The sequence below is a fragment of the Pangasianodon hypophthalmus genome, chromosome 2 (genome assembly GCF_027358585.1).
Source record: "Pangasianodon hypophthalmus isolate fPanHyp1 chromosome 2, fPanHyp1.pri, whole genome shotgun sequence".
Classification (NCBI taxonomy): Eukaryota; Metazoa; Chordata; class Actinopteri; order Siluriformes; family Pangasiidae; genus Pangasianodon; species Pangasianodon hypophthalmus.
This window is the reverse complement of record NC_069711.1, coordinates 27,705,157-27,721,636: the sequence shown is the minus strand read 5'-3', so window position 1 is coordinate 27,721,636 and position 16,480 is coordinate 27,705,157. Positions and strand designations below refer to the sequence as shown.

Below are 16,480 nucleotides of genomic sequence, written 5' to 3'. Positions count from 1 at the left end.
AGAGCATGTCAAAACGTCTAAGAAGATAAATAATGTAAAGTAAAACAAAAAAATGCATTTTATTTTGCGCTTTTATAAGTGGCTTGACAAAGTATTGGTCCAAGGGATCGTTCAAGCCAGTCATTTTGTTTTGTCGCTCTACGTCGTGATACCTGATTTGCATAAAACTGAGAAAATCTGACGTCACACCTCTGTGTTACACTCTTCGCCTGCTAGTGTGAACATTAGCTTAGGGATGCTTTCATTTGAAGTTTCCAGATAAATATGTAGGGATCATAATTATGACTTTGTTGACTTTTTATGAACAATATTCTAGCACAAATACTGTGCAAAACAATGTTATTTGACACCTATGTGTATATAATCAGCTGTACTGTATGTGTGTTTTGTTAACCATCCATGAATTAGCATTTGGAACTTCTTTAGGCTGATTTGTTTCCATTGGTGCATGATGAATGGCCACATAATGACATTTTGTCATTATATACACATATGTTATATAACATCAATACGATTCATTTAGACTTCATGAATTGCACATGTGTAATACACTTCTCAGAGATGAGAAGTAAAGTCAGAGTTTGGGTAACTGGGGTGACATAGCAGTTTTCTAAGGTTGGCAGGTCTGTGACTGTTGACTATACCCCAGGTTATAGTTACGGGAGAGTGGGGTCAGTTGTAATGCTATCAATTGCTCCAATCAGCAACAAGCTACAGCAGTGAAACTCACTCTGCACATGCTCAGTAGCATCCTCTGCCTGCCTACAAAAGAACAGCAGTTTAATCATAGCTCTGAAGAATTTATCGCTAAAATCAGATTTTAGTTCCAAATTTGGTATGGAGCTAAAATAGGTTAGTTTCTATCTCTTTCTAGTTGACTATGACTTCGCATGGTTGATAGTTGACAGTGCTAAGCTGGTGTGGGATCAGTTGGAATAGTGTTACCAGTGCAAGTATTAAGGTATTTAACAAAATACAAATGACATTCCCCAAAAATGGTTTCTTTCCTGGAAAACTTTGGCACAAGGACAAAGTTGAAAGAGCCAGCTGCATCAGCTGACTGATGTATTCGTGCATCAAGCATCACTGGTATTCAAACTTCAGACATAACTACAGACTTATTCAGAAGTTACTCGTGATTTATGCATGCAGGGTTGAGTTTGCTGAACACAGAGACATGTCTCAATTAAACATGATTCAGACATTGGGTTTTGTCCAATATCGGCTAGTCTGAGGAGCAGTATTAATTCCAGCGCCACTGTGTGACAGTTTGATATAACCACAATATGTCACACTGAAATTCATGATTTGGGCTATAAATACAAGAAAAAAAAAGAAACAATGGAATGCCATTAAAAGCCAATATTCAATGCATAAATATGACACTATTGATTAATTAATAGTATCGTCCCTTGATTATTATGAATTTTTTTTTCACATGGTTGAAAAAAACCATGCTTTACTTATGTCAAGGGCCACATTTGTTATGGATAAACCTATGAGTTAAATTTAAACCCTGGCATTATTTTATTAATGTGACAAATCAAAATAGCCTAATTAAGGCATCACTTATTTGTGCGCAAAATTAACTGTGGAGCACAATATAAAAAAGACAAACTAATAGGCTTTGCTGGATCAAGTGCTATTTTATAAGATACCGAATAATGAGGGTTCCTTCTTCAGTCTTTATTTTGAGGCTTAAGGGCAAGTGCTTAAAGAGGGTGGTCTAGATGCTACTGAAAAGTCCTGTCTTGGACATTTCTACTTCATAATCTCAAAGGCACAGCAAGAAAATCTAACTAAGGAGGTGAATAATCTGTCTCTAAATGATGCAGATTTTGGACTTAAGTCCAAATTGACATGTTACAACTGACCCCGCATGATTTAGGTCCTTTGATGCCTGAATATACTTAAAACAGAAAGGAAGCTATTGAAGAAAAACTATTTCAGACATTTGACCTTGCTGTGACTTTGACCTTGTTTGGAGCAATTCCAAAATCTCAACAGTTCTTCTGCTGGTTACAAGGATAATTATTATAAAAATCCTAAATAAATATAAACATAAATCCTACAAATATTCATCCACTTATTCTTGAAATTAATGAAATAACGAGAATCTTAAATGCATGGATGGTTGGCTGCACAGACAGCTACATGGACAGCCCAAAAAACATCATAAAAACTGGAGCATTGGAATATCTAAAGTTTGACCACTGTTACAACTACCCTACTCTCCCCTATTAATAAGTTATTATAGCAGTAAACCTAATTGATTGGGCACAATATAAATACCAAATATAAATAAAGAGTATAAATAAAGAAATAAACTTGAATCTTAGTGATATTTTAATAAAACTATGTAGATATATATTTGACTTATGTGCTGTCTGAAAATGCATTGTTTAGAGGGGAATGGTGAAAAGCCTGCCTTTTGTTGCTTTCATGGCCACTATTTATTGGCACATCTCCCAAAGAATATTTATATCAACATTTATTTCATTAGAATTGCACCGAAACTAAGTGAACAATCACACAAACTAAGAGAGGGAAACACTTTTATTTATGTGGCCACTCAAATTTGGATGCAAACCGATGATGCTAATCAAACCAACACATTTAAATTAAATAAGTGTTTACCTGGTTTATGATTTTGTCTGTATTGTGTATTTTTCTGAATATTCTTCTGTGTGTTCTGTAATCTTCTCAGTGACTATTTCTCTCCAATTATGTAAAGTGTAAGACTCGCCAAAGCCAGGTTTAGGTTCTATTAATTTGAACTAATTCATTCTCTGAGATGATTCAGAAACTCACAGAATAGTAGCAAAAGCCTGTACACAGATAAAGGATGAGGACTGCGATGGAACCTTCTAAATCATATTCACCTCAATATGCAAGGATGTTTTGTCATGCAAGTTGACTAAAATAATGGTGAAAATCTTAGAACCGAAATAGAACAAGCAAACTTCCTAATGTCTGGTGGAGAGATTTAATGCCTTTCAGAGCACTGTGATATCAGAGTTATTAAATGTCATTACAGAGCCCCATCAACCCAATAAAGAAGTAAAAACACTTGCTATTTCTGATGTCTACAGATGTATCAAACATGAGTCAGATTGTCAGATAAAAATAATGTTTATACAGTCAGGTCTTCAAAAGTGTATCAGTAGCCATAGTCTAGAATGAAAAAATATCATGCTAGGCTATGATAGTGTTTAAATACATTAAATGTCTTTTTTTCACCACTTGAGTGTGCTAGAGTGTAAGCAGAACCGTGAAGCATGCACAAAAAAACTGATAGACTGGGGAAGCCAAAGTAGCGTGACCCGTCTTCTAAAATAAGTGCTGATGTTTTTGAGAATGAACAATAGGAGTGGTTTAGAAGTCCAAATGTAGGCACCGAAAGGTTTGTGCAGCAAGGCATGCAGTTCTGACACTTGTCCATTTTTGGCCAAACAGATCTCAGCGGCTGATGCTTCTCCGAAACCAATCACAGGCTGGAATGTCTTTGATCTTGCTGAGTGCTCACACAAAACAGTCCGTACTCTTTTACCATTGCTCTGTAAAGACAACAAGTGCATGAATGTTTGCATTGGTGTAAGACTTACAGTCTGTGTTCACAACAAAAGCAGCAGAGAAAGAATGTAAGCTTTAAGAGATTCAAAGCTCCCACAGTATCCAATCTTCCACCTGTTCTTCCACTCATCCCTTCTTGTCAGCATTTCCTCATCCACCGTGTTGCTCACTCCTCTTCTTCTTCTTCCTCCTCTTCTTCCTCCTCACCATCTCCTTCTTCCTCCTGCATGAACTCCACCATCAGTTCGGCCGTGCAGCTGGCTTCTCCCAGGCTGTTCACCGCTTTGCAGGTGTATTTGGCGTCGTCGTCAGGACACACCTCGGATATTACCAGGCTGCAGTGGCCATCCTCTTCGTAGTCGATCTGGAAGTGACGTGTCTCCTTGATGGGCTGGTCGTCCTTGTACCATACCACCTCAGGATCCGGGTAGCCTGAAGGGAATGCGCACAGCACTTTATCACTCATTTTCTTGAACCCAGGCCATCTCATGTTTTTTTTTTTTTTTCAGTGGACAGTGGTGGCTCAGTGGTTGAGATTTTATGCTACTGATCACACATTTCTGAGTCCAGCATCAGAAAGATAAAGAAAAAAGGCCTAGATTTGTACAGTTATTTGTTGCTGTACTAACTCGTTTCTAACTGTGTTTTATCCTAATAGTACTTTTAGACCCTGACCTATTTGTACTAACATGAGGATATGTTTCTCATTGACATAACTACAATAGTTATAATACAAAGTACTTCTGTAAATTGATCTGGATAAGGGTATTCAAGTGAAATGTAAATGTAATCTGCCACAGTTAGGTCCCTGAGCAAGCCCATCAATGTCTCATTTGTATCCTGTCTCAATTTAATGAAAGTAAATATTCAGTATTTCTCAATTATTAGAAATATAAACAATATATTTAGAAATTGACACATTAAACCTCTTTACATGTTTGGGGATCCTGCTCACTGGAGGGAGTGAAGATAAAAATACGGAGGTCATGTGACAGGGATTAAAATCACCTCTTTTGTATTTCATATTTACAAATCTTCTTGCTCTAAGCATAAAAAGCCCTGAAGATAATTTCTATAATAGGAAACTGAGTTTCCACATTTACTAGAGCAGTTAAGCATATGAAATGTCATGTTTCTAATTTATTAATTAATTATTTTATCTTTTAGTAAAACTAAAAACCAAAAACTAAAACCATCTTATGGACAGAATATAAGATAACTAATATACTACACATAGATTTTTCTTTTAAGTCTGCAGGTTGCCATCTCAGTGTTGAACTCTTTTGCATGAAACTCAATTTATTTTAGTGAAAAATTGTATTAGATCTAAATAAATGATTAAATAAGTGTGATTCCATGATTGTGGTGCCAATATGTGCTATTTACAATTCATGTATAGAAAGTAGAGTTAAAGGTCCCAGCCCATTGTAACTACACTTTAAAGTAATCTATAATAATTAAAATACTTACAAATCTTTCTTTGCATTAATGTGTGAAAACTCTTCCATGACTCCATTATAGATTATAGCAAAAATGTACATTTTAGTGTTCCAAAATATTCACTCAACCCTGATACCTGAACATGTTTACCCCAATGAACTATGTGGAATAATGCACAAGCCACATGTACGGCAGGAAGTTGCCTCATCTTTATGTTCAGTAATGTTGTGATACTGACTGATGAGGTCACTTTAAAATTCTGTTGCCCAAACTATACATTGAAACAAATTAATTCATTAAAACTATATTTTAAATAAATCATAACATAAAATGACTTTACATTCTTAAATGTCTTAACTACATTTTGTGTATTTACTAATTCTTTGCTTAAAAAAACTCAAACTGGTTACTCATTTAAGTGCAAAATGTTGTAAAGAAACCTTGAACAAAATGAGATATGTGATGGGTTAGTACATTTTTAAATGGTTAAATGCATGTTTTCTTAGATTAAATGCTGAAAAATGATAAAGATGATTTTAAGAGTAAATCTTTAATTTTAAGAGAATTTTAAGGACTAAATGGCACCCCAACTGTGGAATCACCCATAGAATTCAATAAATAATTCAATAAAAACAATTCCTAGTAGACTCAGACCTTTGGAGACTATTATGGGTTGAGTTTTAATTACCCTCGATCTTGCAGTCGAAGCGGGCGGCGCTACCCTCTACCACCTCCACATCCTGGATGAGGAGGGAGAAGGTAGGAGGAGCAGGGGTGTGGTTTTCTTCTTCTGTAGTCTCTAGGAATGGCGCAGGTGGTGCTTCTGATTGCACATGTGCACACACATAGTAACACGCTCCCTGTTATATGCTTGACACTTTCACTACCACAGTTATTACTATGATATTACACAGTATAAACAGTATGGATACTGGTGGCCAAGCTAGACTGGTCCATTACCTTCAGTTGGTGAACTTTTCTTTACCCCGATTCCTCCTAACATTCCCATGGAGCTGAATCTGGAGATGGCTCGCACTGCGTTTCCTGTTTTCTGCAGAGCAGAAGTACAAATGTGCATATTTCCTGAGCACAAGCAAACGAAAAAAAAAATAAAATCCTAACCCTGGAGACAGCGTCCCACTTTCTATCCTTGTGTCTGTATCATCAATACAAAAGCAACGTGGTAGAGTTGAGACTTCTAACCTGCCATCGGCGTCTCAGTATGTACTTCTTCATGCGTTCTTTGGAGAGCTGCTTGGCTTCCATGTTCTTGGTGTCCTGTTTAAGCCATTTGTGCTCCAGGCACTGTGCACAGGTCAGTCTGGCTCTGCAGCATGAAAGATCATTTGATCAGCCTGCTTTCATATTCTGCACTCTTTCAGTAAATCCAAATACTCCAAAAGCACTTTTCGTCAAGATACTCGACAGCATTTTTAAACCAGATGATTAAAAGAAATGCTTGCCATCATTACAGTATGTTTAACTAAAGATCTTAGCTTTTTGACTTTACTTCATATTTTTCTTCAGTAGGTTGCTGATGAAGTCTTTCGCCTGCTCAGAGATCTCATCAAAAGCCTCATCCTCAAAGTCCCAGGTCGCTGAGGTAACATTTGCAAGCGTTTCATTATCGTTGTCCCCCATGAATGGAGAGAGACCACTGAGGCTAAGGATAAAATGAGGAAAGAGAGGGATGGGTACATGTAGCATAGCTTAGAACTTTCAATATCTTCACCTTACACTTAATACATAGTGAGCAGAGATACTGGACCAAACAGAAATCTCCTAGATGGCCAAATGTAGTTATTTCTAGTAGACTGGTGGTGTTGTCACCTATTCCCATTCAGTACACAGCATACAGTTTCCTTTAAATGTATTTAAACACAGTGTTTCAAAAACTGAGAATAGTTCAGAAGAAGGCTGTATTACATACAGGATGTAGCAGATCACCCCAATGCTCCACATATCTGTTGCATAGCCAATCGCTTCATAGTTAATAACCTCAGGAGCTACAAACTCAGGTGTCCCAAAGAGAACCTTGAGGGAACCGGAGTCCACTATGGACAGAAGAAAACCACCATAATCAGCACATCTTAAATAACAAGTGAGAAAAAAGAGTTACACAGATGAGAAAAATGAGGAAAATTATATACTATACGGTTTCATTGCAATGAATCTATCCTATGCCATTTCACACAGTATGTGCCTGAGTGACACATTGAAACAACATTCCCACTGAGCACATTCCAAACTATGTCTGGTTATTATCAGAGATGACACATTTTCACCAGGTTAGAAAGCAGATGTGTACCTAGCCTTCGTGCGAGGCCAAAGTCGATGAGTTTTATCTTGCTGCCTGTCTTGTTGACACACATGATATTCTCCGGCTTGAGGTCCAGGTGCACAATGCCTTGTTTGTGGATGAACTGAACACCATCGATAATCTGGAGCATATACTTAATGACCTCACGCTCAGACAGCTCAAAATCTTCATCAACGATTCTCTCAAACAGCTCGCCACCAGAGATCCTGCAACCAACAGGGACGAGACAGACATCACCAATCAGAGAGCACCAATAACAGAACTGAAAGTGGAAGAGACAGCACAGGACTTAATCAAAATAATGCAATTTATCAGCACTTTCCATTAAACAAGGAAGACTTATTTCTGCTTATGGTACAGTAAACAAATCACACACTCAAACCAAGATTCAAATCTGGGCCTTTTTTCCATTATGGCTGCCAAGCTAAGGTTGTGCATATTGTGCTTTCACTCCTCCCTCACTCAGGCTTGTTAACACTATATAAGGACAAGTGACAAGCACTTCTCCAATCACACACACCACTGTCTCTGCAGTTCTCGCCATAAAAAGCCAAACTGGTGATTTAAGGGTGTTGGGGGAGAAAAAGCTATCAAACATCGTAGTGTGTTCAGAAGTGTCTGAGATGAGAACACTGTGAGAACTAGGAGTGGCATTTGACCATAGAATGTGGTGAGTCAGGGCAACATTAATAGTGACAGAGCTTCAAACAAAATTAAGTCCAGAGTCTATCCTACTTATGTTATAGGCTACTATCTCTTGCATTTTTAGAGTTACCCCCTAATAGGCAGTTGAGAGTTGACATCACACACAGTCAATCAGCATACAGTCTGCTGCTCGTTTTGAGTGGTTTTAGACATACCTTTGTTTAACTGTGTTCAATACAGCAGGTGTGTTTGTCAGGTTTTATCAAAATTTTCAGTCCAACCATATCTCAAAAGCTACACAAAAGCTAAAGTAGCCCAAAAATTGTCACATTTTTCACATCATAATCCCTCTTTCCCTCTCCTAATCTTTGCAATATATCTTACAATGCAACTCGTTCTGTACATCATAGACACATTTACTGCACTTACACTTTGCCTTTGTTTGCAGAAATGTATTAGCTTTAATTCCAATTATGTGCTATAAAACAAGATCTTGGTGCCCTGTCTGCTGCTCCTCCTGCACTAAAAATGTTCATAGAGTGAGCAGTATGATTCTTGCCCCTTGTTCCTTTCACTTAAATTCCTCTAAATAACAAAAGAATTATATACACCTGTCTATTAAACTTTTTTTTTATGCACATTTTAAGCTTTCTACAACCCAACATACGTGAGAACCTTCGTTTCAAAGTGTACTGGACTTACATTTCCAAAACCATCACAATGTCTGATTTGCCCTCGAAGGCGTCCACACACTGCACAAGTTTAGGATGGTGGAGGCTGTTCATGATGCCGATCTCCTGTCGCACGTTCTCCTTCTCTTTCTGCGAGAAGGCTTTGATGAACTTCCCGGCCCACACCTTTTTGGTCGACTTCTCCACCAGTTTGAAGACCTGACCAAATTTGCCACTGACAGAGAAGAGGCAGAGAGAGAAAGTTGAAAGAAGTGCAGAGGGCAGAGAAGCAGATTTTTTGGAGACGTGTGCAGTTATGTCTTACGTGCCCAAGCGATCCTCTACGTCATAGAAATCTTTAACAGTGCTGTCTTTCTTTATGACCACATCCCTATACTCAGGCTCTTTATCTGAATCTGAACAAGTGGGAGAAGAAGAAACAACTGAGATTTACTGTCTGAGAGAGACAGAGATATATCAGTAAATTCTAGGGTTCCGCACTTTCATGAGTAGGAAAGATATATGGAAGGAGAGATGGATGGATCAGTGGAAGGGTTGAAAGTTTTACTGGAAAATAAATTGAAAAACTGGCAGACTGACTGGATTACATACCATCATCGGAAGCTGCAGCCTCTGCTTCTTCTTCTTTTTTTTCTATGGAGAAAAATAAACTTTAGTGCACATACCAAATTCTGCTGTAATTCAATGTTTTAATAGCACCTTTAATAGCACTAAACACTTAATCAAATCAAGGCTCATTAGCTGTCTCTCCCTCTCACCTGGCACCACTGGTTCTCCCACAGTGACAGGTTCTGACTCGGCGCTGGGTTCACCGATGCCATACATGTTAACTGCACGCACACGGAACTTGTACTGGCGGTCAGGGAGCAGCTGCTGGACATGGTACGAGGTGCTGTTGCAGGAAGTGAGGTCACTCCACGTGTTGTCCAGGGAGTTCCAGATCTCCAGGTTGTACGACTTGACAATACTGCCACCATCATACGTGGGTCCATACCAGGAGAGGGTGAGCGAGGATCGGCGGACGTCTGACGCAGCTGGGACACCAGCTGGTGGATCAGGCTTGTCTAACACAGAGATATGCAATGAGTAGTGAAGGTAAGATGACACATCATTAAATGCTACAGATTTAATGCAATGTGTGTTTCCTGGAAGAACGTCCACCAGGTAGCCACGCAAAACAGAGCAGCATTGGATTAGCAGTAATATGAATTTGTGACTTAGAATTTGAATCTAAACCAAGTCATTTGAGATTTTATCGCTGTTTACAATGTTTACACTATTGACAATGTTTGCACTGCACTGCCACTTTAATTCCACTCAAGTCTGCTGCTTATATCTACAAAGTTTACGCCCCACTGCATTACCACATCCCACTCTTACACTGTATTCTTTCTTGTAATTATACATATTTATTATTATTTTGTTTCATTTATAATGTTAAATTACTTTTAGTATACTTGTAACTCTGTTAAAGTCTCTATCTATCTATCTATCTATCTATCTGTCTGTCTATCTATCTTATGTATTCATGATAGTCACTTTTATTCTAGCTTTATATGTTGCACTGTTTCCTGATCTCAGAATTTACACTTGGCCTTAATTAACATTTGTCTTAACTCAAATACTGTCAGCTGTGCACTATTTTGCTACTAAATTGCTTTGTTGAACTCTTTGTAGTGCCCTAGGCCATGTTAGCAAAATTCTTCCAGTTTGGCGCCATGGAAAAAAAAAAACACAAATTAAATTATGGCTTTTGCATGGGATGCTTGTTTGGTGCGTAATAGGTGCGTCATCGTGCGCACATGTAGGTTATTTCTGTTGCACAGACCGAATTACAGGAAAAGGCCTCTTGAGAAAGGATTCTTGTTTAAAATGTTATTTGTCTTACTCTCGATTCAGTGACAAGTCAGAGACACTTCTTAATAATGACCAATTATGCGCTTAACTTATAATCTGAGAGCATAAAATTTAAACCAGGTTTTTAGATACTGATTATCATTCATTCATCATCATTAACTGCGTTATTCTAATCAGAGTTGCAGTTGATCCAGAGCCTATCCTGGGAACACTGCGTGTGAAGTGGGAATACACCCTGAATGGGACGTCAATGCATCACAGGGCACCATGTGCACATACACATTCACACACTCATTCACACCTAGGGTCAATTTATAGTTACCAGTCCACTTATTGGCTTGTTTTTTGGGAGGAAACTGGAAGACCTGGAAGAAATTTAATTCAAACTGGCTCCCTAGTGCATTTACACCTAGTGCATTTAGCCACAGTGTCCCTAGCTGATCACTTCTATTTTTATTTACAATCTGTAGGGCACAGGAAATCCTCCTTTGCCCTCACACACAGCTGAGTGTCTTACCTACGACAGTAAGGTTGAGTGAGGCTTGCTTGGTGCCGTATTTGTTCTGCAGCTCCAGTGTGTAGCAGCCACAGTGGTCCTGGTCACTTGCTGCAATCGTCAACTGGCTGCTGTTCTCCGTGGTCTTTATAGTGATGCCACCACTTCCTGTCTGGATCTAGAGCAGAAAAAAAACGGTCATAAACTCAAGAAACGAAACAACAGTGTGCTGAGTATTTTCAAACTGCTATTGTGAGCAACTGGTAATTGTTTAAAAGTCTAGAAAATCACTACAGTGAGTGATGATCCACTGTAAATATTTCATAGGCAATGGCAATACTATGTATCACTTTTGTTAGATCAGGACCATTGGAAAAAAGAGCTAATTTTTCTTTTTAAAACCTCTCAATATAGAACACACAGCACTCATTCTAATACTTATCGTCACTTCTTCTCTCCTTTACACTCTCCATATCCATTCCTTACTCATTCCTTTCTCATTAACTTCATCTAGTTATTCTCACCGGTTTTTTGAACTTGAGCCAGTTGCAGGTAATGGGTGCAGTGCCTCCAAAGTTACACAGTAGCTCCACTTTCTCTCCTGCTCTGATCTTGAGATCCCCAGGGAACTGAAGAACTTGGGGAGGAGAACCTGCACGGGTGGGGAGGACCGTGTGGTTGCATTAAATTCAACTTTACCTTATCTGAACATACTACATGCACTGTGTTCCCAGCAAATATTTTCAGGGCTGCTTATTACACTTGACATATGTATATGGTCTGTATATGGTAATGGGCTACTTTATATTTTGTGTGCATCTCATTCAATGAAATGTGTTAGATTTCATGAGAAACGGAGAAAGGTTTTACCTTGTTTGGTGGGAGACTTCGGTGCTGGTTTCTTCTTTATCCTGGCTTCATCTGGATAATACACACAATGCCATGTTAGGGTGAATAAGTGCTACAAATGATCACTTTGGTTTATTTTATATGTGAGTGTCACCTCACAACATGCAGCCAGTCAATTTGTTTAAAGGCAAGGAAAAAATCATCCATCAAGTGGACAGCAACAGAAAAAACTCTCATAGAAACATTCTTAATGAGAGTGTCCTGCTTCTAAACATGGCGGACTAATGGAAGAATCTTGTCATTCTGGAGGTCATACTGGAGTATGTATACTTGAGCTGAATATGTTCTAGTCAGCATTTATTCTGGAGTGCCTGGGAGAATGTGCAGGAGTTCCACAGAAGGCTTGCCTCTGCCGCTTAGCATCCCACAGAGAAAGCTTGCCTTACGGATACCGCCTGCTGGAATTCTCCTTTTATGGGCATGCTAAAAATAGGGGCCTCAGGATCCAGGAAATGGTGCTGGCTCTCTCCCCAATATTTATTCTAGATTTGATAGCCGTCAAGAAACAATGCAACATATAAACCTCACTAATGCTTAGGCGCAGTGTGAAGACATAGACAGAGGAAGCATTTAAAGAGGCAGTAAGTGCAAGAGAAACCTGCTCTAATCCATTTTAGGTCATTCTTTTCTGCTTCCATTATATATGCTTCTTTTCTGTTTAAAGCACTCCTCACATTCTCCTATTTCATTTTCCATATAATCAGCTTACTTTGTTGTGACAGGCACTGCTAGCTGTGCTTGTGAAATCCTAGATGCTTATGAGGCAACTGTATACCTCATGGGCAAACTTTCCAATAAACTATGTTTCTTATGTTTCCAGAGCTAGATTCCCATTGTGGATATATCCACGTTAATAAGGATTTAATAACTAATATCCATCTTATTCATCACTGTTATTAGATCAGCACTATGGTAAGGAGAAGCTGGATAAATGTGGTCTGACTTTATTTCTCTCTCTTTTATCTCCAACTCATCAACTAACACAGAAGGTAAAAGCCTGATACAAGTCAAATAAATCAAGTAGGGCAAAATACTTCCAATGCTGTCCTCTCGAAACAAACATTTGCCAACAAGTGATTCAGACAAAATCTCTCTTCCAATGCCACCATACAGCCATGTTGACCTGCCATGGCATTGTTCTTTTCTGGGTTCAAAGTATCAAATGGCACATGCATTTAAAAAGGAAATATGTATTTATGTACATGCTGCTTCATGAGAAGTCCCACAATGGGGGAGCATCAAGTGTGCATGGGATTTTCTAGATATGTGACCATGAAGCTTCATGGTCATGGTCATATCTGGCCATGTTTGGATCTAAGAGGAACATGGAATTCAATCTTGATAACACAGAGACTGATGTGAAAGCCGTCATATCTGAAAAGTCCCACGCTGAAAAAATTAGACACACCAATAAAAAACAACAGCGTATTTTGACCTACTCTCTGTTGTAGGTGTTGAAGATGAGCTTTTCCTGTTTTTCTTTTCTGCTGATGGATCTGAAGGATCTATAAAAAGATGTACAATCAACGCATGTTAATATATCTGCCAGTGGAGGTGCAGCAGCTGTACAATTAATGTCCCCATTTATATGCAATCAGACTAAAGACTGGCTATTTGGCTAATTTGCTCAAAATTCGATCAAAAGCAAATAAGAAAAATCTCAAAAAGAAGTAGGAATATTTTTGAGACACTGACCATCCACTTGAACCATGCAGGAGCATTCGGCTTTTCCTTCGGCATTCTCCGCTTTGCACAAATAACGCCCCTCATCCTCAGGAAGGGCTTTGTCTATGGTAAGTGAACACTTGCCCCCTAATGTAAAAAACCAAACCAAAAAAAACCCAAATAAACATGATGCATGAGCACAGGTATAGATAATTTACCAATCTAGTAAATAAGTAATCTAGTAAGCTAATTTTCAGTTGAGTTGGATGGAAGGCCAAATATAAGTTTTATGGACTTTATCTTAGCTGGCAATAGTAGATGTCTACTAGAGTCTTCCTGGTAAGTTGATGCTCATTCAGACAAAACAAGCCTCTCAGTACAATAATAGACATAATATTTATACACAGAGTTGGTTAAAAAGAAAGGTCTATCCTAACTACTGGATGAAGCAACAATGCAGGATATCTTTAATCTCTTGGCGTGACCCAGACTTGGGGAATCCTGCACTGCTATTTCTGAACATTCGAACCGTGCCAGAGTGGCTGAGAACATTAGCCACTTTGTGTTTGTACAGAGGGACAGTCGTTTTTGAGCCCCCATATCAGATGGCTCAATAGGGATGGGCTAAAGGAGCTGAAATAGCAGCACTAACTTGGAGTCACCCGTGTGAAGCCCAATCCCTGATTTATGAGCAGAGTGATCTACAGCCTGTTAATAGTGGGGAGTATCTGAAAACACAGTTTAACCTTTACAAGGCTCTTTCAGTAACTCATCAGATCAGGAGCATAAAGCCAGAAGAACTTGTGTGTCTTCTGACATATGAGCTGTAGATGTAGAACCCCATATGGGCATTGTCGAAAGGAAAAAGCTGAAATAGTGAGCATAGGGAGCCTGATTTGAAATCGTTTTATTTGTTTCTCTCTTCTCGCCCAATAAACCAATGCTTCTAAATAACACAAATGCTATATAATTAATTACTATTGAATCAATAACAATAAGCACAGTATTTAGAAGTCATAATTCACTGCCACATACCTTCATTGGATAAGACAATAAACTTCGACGGCTTCACAACTTTCCCATCAAGTGTCCAAGTGATGACAGCCTGAGGGTCAGAGGTCACCGTGCACTCTAACCTCAGCCGCTCTCCATCAACAACAGTCAAATCACTCAGAGGCTGCGTGAACACAGGTGTTTTGCCCGTACTCTTCTTCTTTCCATCCTCTCCATCCACAGAATTGACCACGCTCTTCTCTTCTGCTGCACTCTCATCCACATCATTACCCTTCTTCTGACTGACGCTTCCATTTTTGTTCTTTGGTTCCACTATCATGCCATCAGTTTTCTTTTCTGTGCATGGAATGATCTCTTTTTTTGTAGTCCCTGTATCATTCTTTTTGTCAGTCTCTTCTTTTTCTACTAAATTGTTCTTTTTGTTATCTGTAGCTACATTCACACCGTTAATGCTTGTTTGTTTGTCCTTAGCGATTGCTGGTGTAGGAGCTGGGTCTTTTGTGCTAGGCTTCTCTGATTCTATGTTCTTCTTCTTACTGAGGACGGACCTGAAGTCTGCAGGTGCACTGCTGTTATCCGGCTCTGGTGGAGGTGGTTTGGGTGAGCCTCCTTCTTTTTTCCCCAACACTGACCTAAAGTCTACTTTGGCTGGGGTGTTTGTCTTGATCTCTGACCCCAGCTTAGGCCCCGCACGGGGCTTAAGGGCTGCCCTGAAGTCCATCTGTCCTCCTTAGCCACAATTCTTTGAAGCAAGATTACTTCTGGAAGTTTCTTGCTTTTTGGTGCTAGAGTTTCCGGAACGTCCACAGACGTATCCTCTTTTGCAATGGGTTCTGGGGAGATCCTGGTTATTAAAGAACTTTGTGGAGGTCCTGCTCCGTCCGTGGCTCCCTGCCGCTCTGTTCGAGCCACTGCTGGCTCAGATGCCCTGGAATAGAGTGAGGGAGGAGAGAGAGGACAAAAAGAGAGAGAATGATATTGAGCGAGGGGGATATACCGAGGGAGGGAGAGGGATGTTGGAGGGGGGAAAATGGATTGTTTGAAAGCTTAGTCTCCATTCTATAATAGGTTAATTGGAGATGGGGACATGTTTTTATGTCTGAATGGCATCAGTGGGGACCTCTGTTGCCATATTAGGAAAACACTTCCAGTGCAGAGGCACCCACGCAGAGGACAGCAATGGGAGATAAACAGCCCAAGGAAGAGCATAAGTTACTGACTCAGGATCAGCATCTCTGAGATGATGGGAAGTGATGTGGGTCAGGGGTATAGTTTCTTGGACTGACCAAAGATCAGAGGTGAACTTGGTTGGGGGGGGGGGTTTAAAGGTGGAGCCTGAGGAACTTCTAAGGCACCAGAAGAAATTGTGGGCGATGTTTACGAGAGAGATGAGAATCAACATAGTCCTTTAGCAGAAACTGAGATATGGACACTGATATGGACATTTTTGTGCAAGCCTGAGGACTGGGAACACAGCAGAAAAATGTTGAAGAAATGAGAAACAGAACAGGAGGAAAGTGAATGGAGACAGAGAGTTACTGAAACAACATATCATTGGCACTGGAGAGAAGCAGAGAGATAAGAAAGAGTGATTTGATTCCCTGCTCTCTCTAAACTTGGACAGAAACCAGAAGAGAAGTGTTCTGGATTTTCCACGGGTATTTGTTTGGATGTGCCTAACCTGTTGACCTCTCCATAAACGGGAGCCTTATTGGACTAGTCGGCGAGGCATTCCACCAATCAGAACTGCGTCACATGTCTCCCACAGTTTATGTTAAAATGTTGCATTGGCTGCCTTATACGGTCATAAACAGCTGTGTTACACTGCATGGTGTGTGTGTCTGAGTGAGTGTGTGTGTGTGTACTCAA

General features: G+C 39.5%; 1 protein-coding gene across 2 annotated transcripts; it reads right to left on the bottom strand.

Annotated features, from left to right (window-relative positions):
* Positions 1-2,538: 2,538 nt before the first annotated feature.
* Positions 2,539-15,639, bottom strand: mylkb (myosin light chain kinase b). 2 transcript variants are annotated; one of them, XM_026933332.3, is made up of 17 exons: positions 14,633-15,639; positions 13,628-13,744; positions 13,372-13,437; positions 11,894-11,944; positions 11,548-11,675; positions 11,045-11,201; positions 9,429-9,734; positions 9,262-9,303; positions 8,975-9,065; positions 8,681-8,884; positions 7,322-7,539; positions 6,944-7,067; positions 6,524-6,676; positions 6,217-6,340; positions 5,974-6,064; positions 5,702-5,833; positions 2,539-4,005 (listed from the first exon to the last, which is right to left on the bottom strand). In XM_026933332.3, exons 1-17 carry the CDS (start codon positions 15,330-15,332, stop codon positions 3,740-3,742), a joined length of 2,970 nt encoding a protein of 989 aa, XP_026789133.1. In that variant the 5' UTR covers positions 15,333-15,639; the 3' UTR covers positions 2,539-3,739. The 2 variants fall into 2 exon arrangements, with proteins under 2 accessions (XP_026789133.1, XP_026789132.1); XM_026933331.3 differs by having other exon boundaries at positions 5,702-5,836; positions 14,633-15,637.
* Positions 15,640-16,480: the final 841 nt, after the last annotated feature.